Source organism: Eretmochelys imbricata, chromosome 3 (genome assembly GCF_965152235.1).
Source record: "Eretmochelys imbricata isolate rEreImb1 chromosome 3, rEreImb1.hap1, whole genome shotgun sequence".
Lineage (NCBI taxonomy): Eukaryota > Metazoa > Chordata > Testudines > Cheloniidae > Eretmochelys > Eretmochelys imbricata.
This window is the reverse complement of record NC_135574.1, coordinates 82,472,861-82,490,172: the sequence shown is the minus strand read 5'-3', so window position 1 is coordinate 82,490,172 and position 17,312 is coordinate 82,472,861. Positions and strand designations below refer to the sequence as shown.

General features: G+C 44.7%; 1 protein-coding gene across 1 annotated transcript in view; it reads left to right on the top strand.

Moving 5' to 3' along the window:
* SCML4 (Scm polycomb group protein like 4) overlaps positions 1 to 17,312 on the top strand; it is a 103,106-nt gene that overhangs the window by 59,812 nt on the left and 25,982 nt on the right. The window contains exons 3-5 of the mRNA XM_077811699.1: positions 286 to 415; positions 4,183 to 4,383; positions 6,696 to 6,890. Of these exons, the coding sequence (XP_077667825.1) occupies positions 286 to 415; positions 4,183 to 4,383; positions 6,696 to 6,890 (526 nt within the window). The remainder of the gene's footprint in view (positions 1 to 285; positions 416 to 4,182; positions 4,384 to 6,695; positions 6,891 to 17,312) is intronic.

The window sequence follows — 17,312 nt, the reverse complement described above, 5'->3', positions numbered from 1 at the left end:
GCAATGTGTTTGATTTTATACCCACTTTGCTCAAGTGTAAATAAGTACACAGTGGGGGTATAATACTGTATCCTGCTACTTAAAGTGTTACTGCTCATTGCAAATCAATGTCAGTTTCTTTTAGTCCATTATCTTTCAAAGAGTGAAAGGAGTCTCTTGGCTGGAAGTAAAATGATGCAAGAGCAAATTGCTAATAAGTGGGAGTTCAGTGGAAGTGAAATGTGAGGGATAAAAATAAAATGCACTGTATATATTTTCATTACCCAAATTGGTTATGTCTTGCAGCTGAAGTCGCGTGTTCTGATGACTCCTTTAGCAATCTCTCCTCCAAGAAGCACACCAGAACCTGATATTAGTTCAATCCCTCAGGATGCAGCTACAATACCCAATTCAGCTGCCCCACAAGCTCTCACTGGTATGTTGAATCAAATGCCGCATTGCAAAGCAGTGGGAAGGTACAGTAGTTTGATAGATATTTGTGCTTTCTAAAACAAACTTAATCCCTGAAAAATGCAGACTGAAGGATTTAGTACGTTTGCCAACTAAACTGATTGCTAAACACACAGAGCAGAGATGGAGCATGTTGCCTTGTGAGCTGTAACTTTTTATAAGACTGTACATTCAGGAGTGCTGGAACAATTTGTGCAGTGGGGGTGCTGAGAGCCACTGAAACAAACTGTAAACACTGTGTTTGACGAAAACCACTTCAAGCCGGGGGGAGGCACCCCTAGTTCCAGCACCTACGTGTACATTTTGACTGAGTAGTTTGAGGGTTGGTTAAGAGAGTCAGTGGGCCTGATTCTCCTTTGCACTGCACTTTGTATAGTCATTTCCACCTGTGCAAAGTTCAGGTAAAACAATATCATTCTGATTTTGTAGCATTTTATACACCCTTTGAATAGGTGTGAATACCTATACAAGGTACAGAGAAGTGGAGACTCAGGCCCATGTATAGAAGTCCTGCTTCTGTGTTTTTAATCCAGGTTTGGAACAGATCTCAAATCTATTCTCCATGAATAAATATATCAGCCTCTCCCGTGCACTTGCATTTCTAATATCAAAGTTGCACTGGCATTGATGAAACAATAACCGGAATCAATGGTGTAGTGTGAACTTAATTTTGGGAAAAGAAGAAACTTACATTTATTGGAGAGGGAGGAATGTGATCTAAGGACTCTGGGTGAGATTCTCAGCTGGTGTAAATCAGCATTGGTCCATCAAAGTCACTTACGCAGACTTATACCAGCTGAGGGTCTGGCCCTTTCTATCTGACAAGGTTTAATGATTTATGGAAAATAAGGGCCTGATTCTCTTCCCACTGATGTTCGAGTTATCAGAAGTAACCATTTAAGTGAGAGGAGAATCAGCCCATAATTTGGAGGAGGGTGGATTTATCCTGAGACTTCGATACAGAAACAGGTTTGATAATGCTAGATATAAACAAAACCAAAAATCCTCCTTAGCTCAGGCATGCAAAGAAAAAATCTCCCTTCTTCTTTGGTAGCATTCTAATAAGAATATAATATTTTGCACTTATTTAATTCCTTACATTCTGGATCACAAAGTGCTTTACATATATTAAAAAACAGAGCTTCACAATACCCTGGTGAGATAGATATTGCTATTCCTAATTTACAGGAGGCTAAGGTGAGGCCCAACGAGTGAAGTAACTTCTTCAAGTCTGTGGCATTGCTGGGAACAGAGTTCATGAAACTTGAGCTCCTAAATCATTTAGGCCCTTTTGAAAAATTCCCTCTAAGTCTCTTGAATGTTAGGAGACTAAATGTTATCCAGGAGACGCCTCCTTCCACCAGATCCTTCTTATTCATTCTTATGACCAAGAATTGGGTGCTGCAAATGACCAAATCTAGTTTTAGGCAAATGAAACAGATCCCAGAGTCAAATTCAGAAACACAAAGACAGATAGAAATCGAGTCTTGATATTCTGTTCTATCAGAGGTTCCCCAATGGTGGATGAACGTTTTGTGGGGGGTGCGGCGGGGCCTGGGCCAGCCCCCATGGAGGGTGGAGAGGGAGTGCCACCCAGTTCTGCTCTTCTGCTAGCTCTGCTCTGGCTCCACCCCCAGCTGTGGCCCCAGCTCCTGGCCCTGCCCCAGCCTCAGCCCTCGACCATGGCCCCGCCACAGCTCCACACCTGGCCACGGCCCCGCTGCTGGCCCCACCCCCAGCCTCGGGCCCTGGCCAGGGCTCTGTTCCCAGCCCTGGCCCCACCTCCAGCTTCAGCCCTGGCCACGGACCCCTTATCCCTCTCCGTGGGCCCCACTCCTCCCAGGAGCCACAGCCCTGCTCCCAGCCCCAGCTCTAGAGGGGGCATGCACAGGGGTAAAGTGGGGCGCGACCCTGAAAAGTTTGGGGACCACTGTATTATATCTTATGTTGTATTTGATTAGTAAATCTATAGTCTAAGAGCTCTCCATAGCTCATACACCCTGCTTATATTTTTAACTATATTGCATCTTTCTATGTACAGCACTGTGAAGATATAAAGCGCTATGTAGTGTTAAGTATTATTGCTATTATATTCATATTTGCCCAGGATTTATTGCTGGAGTCCTTCCTGTTGTTCAGTACGAGTGGCTATATCATAACCGTTAGAGTGCACTGTGACATTAGCACTAGATTTTCATTAGGGTGATGCAAACTGTACATTCCTTCCAACATTACACAGCTGTCACCATGTCCTCCGCTATGTTTGATATTTGTTGTCACAGACCCGATTTCTGTCAGAGGATGATGTTATATTGCCTGGAAGATCAGAACTCCAGCACACTCAGTCAGCTATTACAATATATCTTACTTTAGACTTACCCAGGCCTGGTCTTACTCACCACGGGCTCATCGATAGTCACCCGGAACCTGAGATAACCTTCCGCATGCTTAAACAAGGCTCCTGCTAGCCAGGTGCTAACAAGGATTGCCTTGGTACAGCTGGGGCCCCTAACTACATTATAAACCATTTTACAAAACGGTGCTGCAGGACGCTTCAACGTGTGGCTGCCTACAAACAGCTTTAGTCCCAGCAGCGCCCTCTGTTGGGGAGCTACCCATCCTATTACTGGTTTCAGAGTAACAGCTGTGTTAGTCTGTATTCGCAAAAAGAAAAGGAGGACTTGTGGCACCTTAGAGACTAACCAATTTATCTGAGCATGAGCTTTCGTGAGCTACAGCTCACTTCATCGGATGCATCGATGAAGTGAGCTGTAGCTCACGAAAGCTCATGCTCAAATAAATTGGTTAGTCTCTAAGGTGCCACAAGTCCTCCTTCTCTTCATCCTATTACTGTTATCCTTATTCTCTACTTCTCTATTCAAAAGGTTTACAATATAGGGGCAAAGTTTCGCCCTCGCTTCTCTGAAGGCTTGGGATGGGGGCAGCTGAGTGTGTGGAGTGAACTATTCTGCCTTTGCAGGGTATGATGGCTCCTGAGGAGTTTGGAGGCAGCCCAGTCTGCAGGTCTCTTCACCTCTGCTTCGGAAAGGCTCAACACGTAAATCTCCCAGACAGTGTCTGTTGCAGGATAGTAATTTGTGTGCACAGTCCTGGGGCCTAGTTGGCCCCGCACTCTGCCCAGAAATCGCCCCTAGCGACCACCTTTCTGAGGCTTGCATGCAGGACCCCTGAGGTGTACAGATCACATTTCTAGCTTGCCCTCACCCTCTTTCCCATACACAGCCCCACTGCGGATCTTAAAATGGTGCAGAGGGCCTTCCTGTGGGGCTTCTAAACTCCAGGCTTAATTTCACTCCAAGTGAGAAACTTTTCACAGTGTCGTTGGTCATATGACACAATCAGGTAGAAGCAGAAGGAGTCTGAGCTCAGGAGTCTGTGACAGTCCCTGTGAGCTGGCACAGAGACAGAACTTGGCACAGCATGATGGTTTTAGTATCGCACATGACTCAGCCATTTTTTCAGGAACTTCCTTAATTGCAGGTGACTTGTCATCACTTATCCAAATATATACAGGGCCAATTTCTGCTTGCTTTACTCATCCAATGGGAGTAAAACCAGCAGCATTTAGTCATTTGTGTCACTGCGCATCATGATATTTCACACTGGAAAGGGCTCTTAATTAAATATCATGAAATATACAAAACCAGAAAACAGGGTTGGTTGTGATGTTAATATCTTTTAACAACTGTGTTGGGATTTTGTGTCCTACAGTGTGCATTTACGTCAACAAACAGGCAAACATGGGGCCATACCTCGACAGGAAAAAAGTGCAACAGCTTCCAGATCACTTTGGGCCTGAAAGACCTTCCATGGTCCTCCAGCAAGCAGTGCAGGCATGCATTGACTGCGCACATCAGCAAAAGACTGTCTTCTCGCTTGTCAAGCAGGGCTATGGAGGCGAGATGGTGTCAGGTAAAACATTTTAAAAAGGCTTTGCAATAAATCTGAAAGTGCTATAAAATCATAACCTTTCTTTTAAATCTCAAGGTCATATCAGCGTTATTCAGATCATTGGGCCAGCCTCATTTCCATCCATAGACGTTAGGAGTAACTCTACTGAAGTCAATAGAATTGTACAGACTTGAGATTAGAATTAGGCCCCAGGCATACAGTATATTGGCACAAGAGACTACAGGATCTGTTTTTGGAATGCTGTGAAGTGTGATGGTCTCAAGTTGCAGTGGGGGAGGTTTAGGTTGGATATTAGGAAAAACTTTTTCACTAGGAGGGTGGTGAAGCACTGGAACGGGTTACCTAGGGAGGTGGTGGCATCTCCTTCCTTTGTGGTTTTTAAGGTCAGGCTTGACAAAGCCCTGGCTGGGATGATTTAGTTGGGGATTGGTCCTGCTTTGAGCAGGGGGTTGGACTAGATGACCTCCTGAGGTCCCTTCCAACCCTGATATTCTATGATTACACAGCCTAGTTCTTGATATTGACAGAACACATCATGTGTTTGAAAATGTCACTTGTTTGGCCCAACAAAGCAGCCAGTAAAAATCAAACATCAAAAGCACTTCAATTTCCTATCTCATTTTAAATTAGTTTCCTTTTGTCTTCTCACTTTTTTCTTGGCTCAAGAGGTTTTTTTTAATCAAACGGTGGGAAAAGAAGCAGTACAGGGGAAACAAAAGGATTGGACTAACATGGGCTGTGAATTAAATTTAATTTTACAGTGACACACAGCATTATCCATTTGCTTAAGCTATATGCGTTATGGGTGGGTCAAATACTACTCCTAGGTAAAACACCCATTGACTTCAATGGTACAAGATTGCCCTCTGTGTACAATCGATGGGCCAGATCTGCTCTCAGCCACACCCATGGAACCCCAGTGAAGAATAGAGAATAGAATTTGGGCCCATGTCTGGGGCAGCTAAGAGTGGAGATCACTGTGAACTGAAGGCTTAGCATGAATATTTTTTATATAGCAGGAGGTTTGGGTTGCAGCTTTGGAACAACGGAATAAAATAAAAATAATAATTTTCAAATGAGCTCCTGAAGATAGAGAGCTGCAAGCAAGCAGTAAGGTTGAAATCACTCAGGATCCAGTCCAACCTGCATAGCAAGGACCACCCCAGCTTTGCCCTATCACTGAGACTCTCCCTCCGCTTTGTGACCTAGAGCTCTGTCCTGATGGGCAGCACTTAATGATTCCTCTCTACTCCTTTTGTTTCCCTTGGGCACTCTAACTCCAGCTACAGCTTTCTTGAGAGACACCAGATACACTCAGAAAATTATTCTAACTCCTTCCTGAAAACATGCAAATCAGCAGTGAGCCGTGCAGTGTAGTGCGAGGTTTCTACTGTTCATTTATTCTTCTCTCCTTGCGTGAGCACGATTCTCATTAACATTACTGAGGGGAATCGCCCCGTGGGCCAGGACTGCAAAATTCATTGGACTCAGGTCTTCTGATTAGAATCAAACTCAAGTACCAAAGCTGAAAACCTTATTCCGATTTTTTTTCTCTTCCTTCCCTCCCAGCAGCAACAGACAAGGGACAGGAGTGACCATCAGGACTGACCATCAGCTGTTTCTACTCTTAAAAAATGATATTGGTTCAGAACCTCAGCTGATATAAATTGACACAACTCCATTGAAGTTCATGGAGCTATGTTGATTTACATCAGCAGAGGATCTGGCCCATAATCTCCCACTCCCAGTAAGAAGCACCGAGGAACATGAGTCCTTCCAGTGGGAAGCAGAGTGGGAACCTTCACCCTTTGTTTGGAGTCATCTCAGCAGATGAACTTCCTGGATCTAGGAGACTTGAAGCCCTTATCCAGGAAGTAGCTCCTCATTCGCTCACCACCCAATTGCCTCCTTCTGGCAGGAAGTTGAGTGAGGCTTCCAACACAATTTCAGGCTGTAGACTTCACCTCCTTCCAGCCTAACTCCTTTACATAAATATTTTCTTCAAATGCTTCCCAGTCACACACCCCACTTTCCACTACTTGAGCCACAAAGTTTGTCTTCAGATCTGATCTTCATCAAAGTCCTGGCAGGACTAGTGTTTGAGGTTAGATCGTTACAGAGGTCAGGGTCAGCTGCAAAATGTGGATCTGGATCTAGGGTTGTGGTTCAGATCCCTCTCTATGGAAAATATTCTATGCAACCAAAACAAACATTGCCTGGAACCATTTTCATATGCCATTAAAAAGACCTCTCAAACTGTTTTGCTCCCATGCATCGCTGAGTGTACTGAATTGTCCTCACTTGCTTTTCAGTTTCTGCTTCGTTTGATGGGAAGCAGCACCTCCTGAGCCTGCCAGTAGTGAACAGCATTGGCTATGTCCTGCGCTTCCTCAAGAAGCTCTGCCGCAGCCTACTGTGTGACAATCTCTTCAGTAATCAGCCTTTCCCACAGTATAGCAGCACCTCTGGAAACCCAGCGCAGTATGAGAATGGAAGACTGGAGTCAGGTGGGTTTTGATTCCACTACTGTTAAAGATGTGAGGAGGACCAGTGAAAATGAGGCTGTCCTCCTGGAGCCCTGGGTTTGCTAATGGACTTCTGGTTCTCGTCTAGAAGCCATTTCTCCAGCAAAGGAAGCAGCTCGCTATACAGCAAAGCTTCAGATAGTCAGACCACTAGCTCATTTCTAGTATACCCAGTGCTCTCATGACACCTGTGGGAAACTCCCAGCTGATAATGGCTTGGTTGATGGGCAGTAGGGACTACAGTAATCTATTTTATGTGTTCACTTTTCACCTCAGTGACCTGACACTAGCTACCATGTGCTTGCTATCCCCGTTCAACCTCAGACTCCCTGCCCTCTGATTGTTTGTTATACCTGTCTGTTGCTTCTTGTCTTCATTTAAAGGTTAAACTCTTTGATGGTCTCTTATTATGTGTTTGTGCATTATCGATCCTGACTTGGGCCCCTGGGTGTTACCGCAATGCAAATAAGAAATAACAACCATAATTAATAATGTACACTCTGGAATATTATGTTTCAGCGATTAGCTATGTGAGTGTTTCTTCTTAAAACTACTTTGTTTTGCAACTGGTTCTTGAAAGAATGTGGCCTACCCAGGACTACATGCAAGGCAGCAATATGTTTTGTGGGGCCGTGCAAAGGATCTATACTTCAGACTTGTCTAGACCAGTATTTTTTAAACCCATAATACCCAGTGAGTGCAGCTTCACAGATGGAAGCAAGGGTGAAGGCTGCAGTGTAGACAGGGCTTAGATGTAGCGTAACTGCTCCAGAGTGTCACCTGTTGGGAGTTACAGGTCCAGAAATCCCAGCGTCCTCACAGCCGATGTGTGGTATTCTGACCCTGTTGAAGTCAATGGGAATTTTTCCATGAATTTACATAAGACCAGGATTTCATTCAGTATGTCCATAGGCTTGTGCTTAGAGAGAGTTTTTATTTTAGAATAAGGAACTTTATACCTCCTGTGGAATGAAAGGTGGGCTTTTCAGTGCTAAGCCAGAAGATAACGCGCATAGATTCCAAGCCCAGAAAGGACCATTGTGATCATCTAGTCTGACCTCCTGTAGAACACAGGCTGTAGAACTCCCCCAAACTAATCCCTACGGCAGATCTTTTATGAAAACATTCAATCTTGATTTAAAAATTGCCAGTGATGGAGAATCCACCACAGCCCTTGGTAAATTGCTCCAATAGTTAGTTACTCCTCACTCAGACCAGGAAAGAAAGCTATTCTGTATGTAGCTTGTGGCAGTTTGTAAGCAATCCAACACGTTGGGCCAGGTTCCTATTAGTTACCCTACTATAACTCCAGAGTAATGCCATTACCTTAGCAGAACTATTCTGGATTTACATAGTGGTAAACTGAGATCAGAATCAGGCTCCAACTTCTCTCACTTTTAGATCTACCCAATGAATATAACTCTAGATTGGATTTGTGATTCTTCAAAAGATTTGGTTTATTATGTGCTGAGCGCAGGCAATGCGCTCAGTGCTGTACAAATAGAAAAAGTAAGGTCTCTGCACCTTACAGTCTAAAGCAGATATAGACCAAACAAACCATGCATTGAAAGCCAAAACATCAAGCAATGCACTTTTAGTGTTCTCTCTCTCTCTCTCTCTCACACACACACAAAATGCTTGATGATTTAATGTTGCTAGGTCTTGCAGATGCTGTGTGTTTTAAGGGAGCTGTTATGTTTCACAGCCTACAAAGAGAGAAATTAAATAAAATCATAGGATACTCCTGCTGGAAGGTTGCAACGTAACACTACTTTATTCCTTACAATTCAGAACAGACAAGAAACCCAAAACAGAGAAATAAAACCTGCTGCTCCCTAAAACAAAAAGGCACAACTTGCTTTAAGCTGTCTCTTTTCAAACTGACTCTGATCACACCCACTATGCTACAGAGCCCCCTAGGCTGCAAGCATGACCGAGGAACACCCCACCCCCTCTGTCTTAAAGCAATAGCTTGGAATTCTAGCACAGTCCTCAATACATCACAGATTTTGAAAATTTGAAAGATTTGAAAGAGGAGGAGTGGCTGATTGGTATCACAGGAGAGAAAGGGCATTACATTTGTAAGCAGCAGCCTTCAGGAAGATGGAAAGACCAGGCTTTGAATCTACAGTTCATCTGTATCCTTTTTCATGGCATAGATTATTTTCCTTTCCTTTTATTAACAAGAACATCATTATTGGTTTGGGAGCACATTCTCCTGTTGATGGTGTACATTTCATGGGAGTTACTTGTCTGCAATTGTGAGGAGAATGCTATATAGTGGCCACAGTTATGATCCCCAAATCACTCATTCATCCGGAAGACCCTAACCCTGTCTTCTTTACAAACCATGCTAGTGGGAGTTTGGGGTGCACAATCCATGCAGGAGCAGACTTTTCTGGAAAACTGATCCAGCTGTCATCTCACTCTGAAGCCACATGTTATGGGGGAAGAGAATTAGGAAACCAAACATTGAAAAGTTGTATTGTCCTGCTCAGAATAAGGCATTTCCAGCACCCCTAATGTATCTGTGAAGCCTGGACATTTGTATAGTAGTTGAGGGCATGCGCCTGGAGGCTTTGTGTGGAAAGTCTGTTTCTGATGGAAGGCTACAGTTCATTAGATGGGACTATTTTGTACTCTCTGCATCTCCTTTACAATGTCATTGTGTAGCCGCTATTTTGGAATACACTGTCTGCATTAGATACAGGGTTCAGTCACGGCTTTGCACAAGGCCAGAGTAAGGGGCAGCATGCTGTTACATTGCTTCAGGAGCAGCCTGGGAGGGAACCTGTGACTGAGAGAATTGTGCTCTCCCTCTGGATCCACTCCCTCCGGAGGGAGAGAGTAAACTGCAAGATCTATACAGCGTGCCACGTGCATTCAACAGCACAGCTACGCCCTCCCCATTCCATTCCCCCTCCCACCGGCATGGGGCTGGGAACGTAGTGGCTTTACAGAGCCTGCTTCCCTTTGTCTTTACCTGCACTAGCGAAGTTCCTCTCTCCTTCCCAAAGCCAGCTCTGCAAAGTCTCCTCTGATGTCCCATGTGAACCAGTACCTGTGGCCAATCTGAGCATAGGTATTAGCACCAAATTCAGACCACCTGTAAACAGGTGCAACTCCCACAGAAGGTTCTGAGCCAAATTTAGTGGTGGTATAACTGACACATCAGACATAGTGGGTGCAGGAAACAAGTGCAAGTAGTAAAGGAATGTAAATGCATCAAGTCAGTGGGTGTGTCAAATGAGTGTCATTTACACACCAAAGGGGCGTAGCAGGAAAAGCAACATACAGAGAAGTGTAAGCTACAATGATGAGAGCTGGGTAGGTGGGAAATCAGTGGGAACTGGAGGGCTCAGCTCCTCTGAACATGAGGCCACTTTCAATCATGCGCCTAAATGTGGATTCAGGAACCAAAGGTTAGGCATCCAGTTTGGGATGTTTGGCCTGTAATGGTAGAGAATCTCTCATTTTAAATGACTGACAAAACACCTTGACCATAATCTGCCATCACTGAAGGGTTATTTGTAGTGCCATTTTTCACCCTGAACTCGTGTTGGCCTTGGTGCTCAATTGGCAGTCAATGAAGAGTGTCACTTCAGAAGCTGGCTGCACATTCTGACTGCGGAGTAGATCATGAGGCTGTTCTGAGTGAATAGTCCCAAGAGGGGAAAGAATTTCTTTTTCATAAGGTTAACAGAAATAAAATGAGATAGAACTTACACTTATGATTAAACTGAGTGTCAATTACAGGCTGATTCTCCTGTACCTCACCTTGTGCAAATGTCATAACATGTCAAAAGGCAGCATAGAAAATCCCCTGGAAGCCACAATTCCAAGCCTCAGTTTGTTCAAAAGTATTTTCCTAACACGACTGTCAACATCAGTGAATTTTGCAATGGGAATGCCGTAGTGATCTCATATCACTTCCTGTCATGATCTGTTAGACCAGGGATCGGCAACCTTTGGCATGCGGCCCATCAGGGAAATCTGCTGGCGGGCCAGGACAGTTTGTTTAGCTGCAGCATCCACAGGTTCAGCCGATGGCAGCTCCCACTGTCTGCGGTTCACTGTTCTAGGCCAGTGGGGGATGCAGGAAGCGGTGCAGCTGAGGGATGTGCTGGCCGCCACTTCCCGCAGCCCCCATTGCCCTGGAACAGGAAACCCCAGCCAGTGGGAGCTGCGATCAGCCGAACCTGCAGACCCTGCAGGTAAACAAACCATCCTGGCCTGCCAGCGGCTTTCCCTGACGGGCCGCGTGCCAAAGGTTGTCAATCCCTGTGTAGACCATTGGGGGCAGTCATTGCTCTGTCACCGACACGATTTTTCCTTTCATTTTTAAAGTGCAGTTAATACTTATAAAAGATGCCAGGTGAACAGAACTGGGAAGCGAACGCTTATCGTTAGCTACCAAACTGGCGGGGCAGCAGCAGTGTGAGGTTCCCTACAGTGACCCATCCAATCACTTCTTCTGGCTTGGAGGCACCAATTCAAGGGGAGAGAATCTCACGTCCATGCAGTCCTTAGCCTCTCTGCTTATGCTATCACTAAGGGGGTCTGATTGTGATGCTGGTTTTTGTAATGTGGAGATCTGCCTACTGGGAACTGGACTGAGTCAGTTTCATTTCACGAGGAAGAGACACCAGGTGGTAACAAGTCTCTGTCACTAACAGCCTGGTTTGGATTAGAACAAGTGAACTAGAGGTGAAAGGTTCTATAACCAATGACTATTCCACTACCTTCATTTTTCATCTGAAGTCACATTAAGTCAGGTGCTTGCCATGCGACACGCAAATCTGACAGAGCATAGCACTATTATACATCAACCTGGCGCTATTAGTTTGGAATGGCTAATATCAGCTTCACATCAATCACTTTCAGCCTTTTAGGAGTGAGCAACTTATAAGAAACATCATCCACTCCCCACTCCACTCCCCCACCCCGCCATGCCTACAGTATTTGTACTGCAGATGTGACGAGTGGCAATGTAGCTTTGAATCCAGCGTTATAAGAATGATTGATTATCACATGTAGTTTTGTTTCTCAAATATTTTTTTCTTAGGCATTCAGGATAATGTTTTGGTTTTTAGCCAGCCACCACCAGAGAGGGGGGTTGTTTATGTAGTGTGGCCATGGTTTCTGCCAGTGCCGGTGTTAGCCTATGGGGGCCCTAAGCCAGAATATTTTTGCCTTCCCCCCTCCCCCACATACACAACACATACTAATAATTAATAGGGGGTCCCCTTGAGCTGCTCGGGGCCCTAAGCAATTGCTTAGTCTGCTTATGCCTAGCACTGGCTCTGTTCTGACTGATGAACTATGAGCCAGATTCCACCATCCTTACTCACGTTGAATAGCAGCTTACTGCGCTACTGGTCCCATTCATTTCCTGGTACTACTCAGCCTGAGTGCGAATGGCAGAATCTATTCCAGCCATGCTACCCCCTTTGCAAATGCCATCATTGTAGATCAGGCTCTGTTCTGTGTGGGGTAAGTGGACAATGATGAGCCACTGAAGGGATTATTTTGGCACTTCATAGCATGAGGAATCCATATAGTGCCAGCATGTTATGTCATTGTTATAAGTGAAAAGATTACTTTCCTATGTATTGCAATATTGTATATATTGCAATGCAGCCCAATCCCATTCAGCCATATACTCCAGGAAATACAGTGAAAGCTTGGCACACACAGGATTTTGGTGAAACCGGGGAATCGATGCATGGTACATGTTGCTGTTCTTGTGCTTCTGTTAAGTCGACATTTTGATTGAATGAGGAGGCACATACTGTACTCTATAAATACCTCAGTGTATGTATCCTTGCTACAGTCAGTTATTATTGGTTTTGGAAACTCATTTACAAGATTATTGTCCAGGATCAGAAAATACATAAAAGCATTTAATGAGAAATTGACTTTACCCACATAAAGCCTATGAAGTGTAGGAGGGACGTTAGGTGTGATGAAGACTATCCTGTCAACCCTTAGCCAACGAATGGAGCTGAAATGCAGCTGCTACTCCAGTCTGTGAACTGGATAAGTGACCCCAGCCCCTTCATGCCACATCTACAAATAGGATGACCAGATAGCAAATGTGAAAAATCGGGACAGGGGGTGAGGGGTAATAGGAGCCTATATAAGTAAAAGCCCCAAATATCAGGACTGTCCCTATAAAATCGGGACATCTGGTCATGCTACCTACAAAGAGCCAATTGACCAAGTACTACTCCCACTTACAGCAGTGTGAATCCTCAATCACTCCATTGCCATCAATAGAATAACTCCAAATTTACACTGGTGTAAGTAGGAGCAAAGCTTGGCCTGCTGAATTTGTGTACTCCTGTGTCTTATGAACCTTCCTCTGACCAGCTACTAACCCCTCCTTCTGCATCTATGCAGCAGGGTCAATGCAGCCTCTGTGCGCCAATGAATGTAACCCATGTGGTGACTTGAGGGCAGTTATTCTTGACTTACACCGACAGAAGAGAGAGGAGACTCTGCTATTGCGTCTAGTCATATTAATCCACTGACATCATGCAGTAGTCACCTTTCAGTCCTGCCCTTGAGGTATTATTCACTTGTGCCCACAGTCAGCTGCCAAATGTTAATGGCTACATAAAGGCCTGGTGGGAATTGCTGATATATTTATTTAAGCCTATATCATGTACAATGTTTTAAATGTCTGAGAACCCAGAACCATGAGGCCCTATTTATAGCTAGCCCCTGTACCTATTCTTAGCATTGCTACCCTCATCTTCCCTTCTTCATAACCCATACTGTTTGTTACAACCATTTGTTGCCTCATGAATTAGACTGTGAGGCGTTGGGGCAGAGATCATGTCTTCCTGCGTGTACAAGGCCTAGCACAATGGGGCCCTGCTCCTTCTTGGGGCGCTATCACAGCCAGAGTGTGAGCACTCAGACTGAGTGGATGGAGTTGGAGTCAGGGGCCCAGAACCAGAGCTGAGGGTCAGAACCAGAGCCCAGGAACCAGAGCCAAGCATCAGACCGAAGCTGGAACCAAAGACCAGGAATCAGAAACAAGGCAAAGGAGCAGGGTCTGTCACAGCCGCTGGCTGGGGATCCACCTAGCTGCACAGACAACTTCCTGGTGTCCCCGCCAGGTTTAATTAGTACGCCTGGACCAATCAAGGACCCCAGGACCACTGCCAGTCAGGTCCTTTATGGGTAGCCTGTCCTATAGTTCTTGGGCCCACAAGGCTCACAGGCTGTCTATCACTGCGCTGCCAGAGTTATCAAGGGGTGGCTTGAATGCAGCAGTTGCCAAAGGACTAGCAAACCCAGGTTCTAGCCCTCTCGAGCCTCACAGGTGCCAGTGCATTAGTACTACTGCTAAGTCCCACAGCCACATCACTCTGTGTTCTGATTGCGTTCGGTTTCACATGTGAAGTGAGCATAGGCTTAAGTAAATACTTGAACGAGTGATCGCCAGAGAACTCCCAGGTGTACTGGAGGAAGTTGTGCTGGTGAAACAGAAGGTGTCAATTTTCCCCCTGCGTCATTCTTGACCCAATACCCCGTGCAATGTTAAGCGGCATTGGCCTTCTGGAGATACCATGTTTTGGATGAAGTTCTGACCACATGTGGTCATCGATATTCCAAAGGCACTTTTAATAAAATCTGGAGCATTAACCCCAGTAGCCACTTTCAAACCTGCCAGCTGTGTTTGGCTTCCTGAAATTCCTCCTCCACTTTCAACTGCATATTTAATTTGTTTACTCTTGTTGTCTTATGTTGTATTGTGCTATCAAACGACTGCTGTGTTCCACCCCGGGGGTGGCTGCATTTAAATGAGGGGCAAGAGACAATTCCTCACTTCACCCAATGGCTGGAGTGGCCGCTGCCGATCTTTCTCCTCCCCAATGAAGGAATAGGAGGATCTGTGAACAGTGAATCTTCCAGATTTAAAGTCATAGAATCATAGGACTGGAAGGGACCATGAGAGGTCATCTAGTCCAGTCCCCTGCACTCATGGCAGGACTAAGTATTATCTAGACCATCCCTGACAAGTGTTTGTCTAACCTGCTCTTAAAAATCTCCAATGATGGAGAGTCCACAACCTCCCAAGGCAATTTATTCCAGTGCTTAACCACCCTGACAGTTAGGAAGTTTTTCCTAATGTCCAACCTAAACATCCCCTGCTGCAATTTAAGCCCACTGCTTCTTGTCCTATCCTCAGATGTTAAGAAAAACATTTTTTCTCCCTCCTCCTTGTAACAACCTTTTACGTATTTGAAAACTGTTATCATATCCTCCCTTAGTCTTCTTTTCTCCAGACTAAACAAACCCAATTTTTTCAATCTTCCCTCATAGGTCGTGTTTTCTTTAATCATTTTTGTCGCTCTTCTCTGGACTTTCTCCAATTTGTCCACATCCTTCCTGAAATGTGGTGCCCAGAACTGGACAAAATACTCCAGTTGAGGCCTAATCAGCGCAGAGTAAAGTGGAAGAATTACTTCTCATGTCTTGCTTACAACACTCCTGCTAATACATCCCAGAATGATGTTCGCTTTTTTTGCAACAGCGTTACACTGTTGACTCATATATCTAACTTGTGGTCCACTGTGACCCCCAGATCTATTTCTGTAGTACTCCTTCCTAAGCAGTCATTTCCCATTTTGTATGTGTGCAACTGACTGTTCCTTCCTAAATGGAGTACTTTGCATTTGTTCTTATTGAATTTGCCCTTACACTTTCCCAGTCCTGGCTATGCCAAGGCTCTGGAAAAATATCTATGGAGCAGAGATCTGACTGTGCAAGGGATGTTCGCATCCTGTATTGTGCTGCCTACATCAGGCACTAGCAAAACAATACCAGTTCCCCTGCAAAAGGCCTCTCACTGGCTGCAAAGGAGGAGGAGGGATTGCTCCTCTCTTTGTAAACACACTGTGAGCCTTGCACAGAACATGGTATAGCAATCAAAGTAGTTGTCTGGTCCAGTGGAAAGGGCACTGGAGTGGGAGTTGGGAGACAGGATTCTATCCCTGGCTCTGCCATTGGCCTGCTGGCTGCCTGGGGGCAAGTTTCTTCATGTCTCTGGGCCTCTGTCCTCATCTGTCAAATGAGGATAATGATTCTCACCTTCCTCTGAAAAGCCCTTTGAGCATTGTAGATGAAGAACACTGTATAAGAGCTAAGGAATATTATTGCTATCTAAATTATTATGGAAATCTTGTCCTCAAAGTGACACAGGAGATACTGAATAAACAGAAGCACAGAAATTTCAAACCCTCAAAGGGCACGAAAAACACAGTGTTTTCTCTTTCTAGTGTTGTGGCTTGTTAAATCTTGTCCTGTCATGCACTAGGAACAGTGCTCATGGTTTTAGCGTATGCTCATAATAAATGGCTTTTATGGTTATCAGTAGCTTCAGCTTGGCTTCAGTGTTTAATTACCTGCAAAGGCCATTTATTGCCTCATATATTCCTCTACCATGAACATTATCCCTTAAATGCTAAATAAAATATTACATTCACATTCAAAGGGGGAATGAAGGCACTGTGCAAGCCACCCAACCACAACCAAATCTAATATAAAACATTTGCTTAATCTTTAAGTTGTTTGGGTTTGGTTTTTGGGGGGGGCGGGTGGGGGCGCAGATTGACCACAGTGCTTGAATTGGGGCAGAGGGGGAAAGTATTTGTATTCTCAGGCTCTTTTCTTTCTTTTCACAACCAGCAGCTCTGAAAAGAGGGGGTATGACATTACCCCCCGCACAACCTCCCTCCCCTATCAAGAACCGATTGACTGACTTTCAGTGAGGGGGTGTTATGTTACAATGATAAGTCATTTGTAACCCTTCATTTTGATGGAATAGAAATTGACCTTTATACACAGTCTTGCTTTCTGGACATAAAATTTAAGGTGGTGACTCGGTGAAGGAGCAGCAAGAGCTGCAAATTTTGAGTAATTTGTTACTTGTGAACTTGTCTCTCAAAAATGCCAAGGAGGGAGAGGAATGCTTGAGGGTGGTACCTGGGGATATAAGTAGGAGTAATAGGTGAAGTTAACTAACAGAAAATTAAAATACAGTATCAAGAGAAGTTTCCCTATAGAGTGATCTGTTAGGTTGTTGATAGTCTCCCATTGCAGGCAGTAGAAGTCCCATTGTTTGCAACCTTTAAAACTAAACTGGACAAAACCCTAGTAAAGGTATAACAGGGAATAAATCCATCTTTGGCAGGGAGAGGGAGAGGGTGATCCAGTAGGTTAAATACACCCCTGGTGTAGATCCACTGAAAACGATGTAGTTCCACTGAGGAGGAACTTGACCCAGAAGATATTTTTGATCTCTAACATCTATGATTGTATGTTTGGTAACTCAGTGATGGATTGAGAAGGCGTCCGAAAATTCTGCTATGATGTTATCAGTATTCAGAC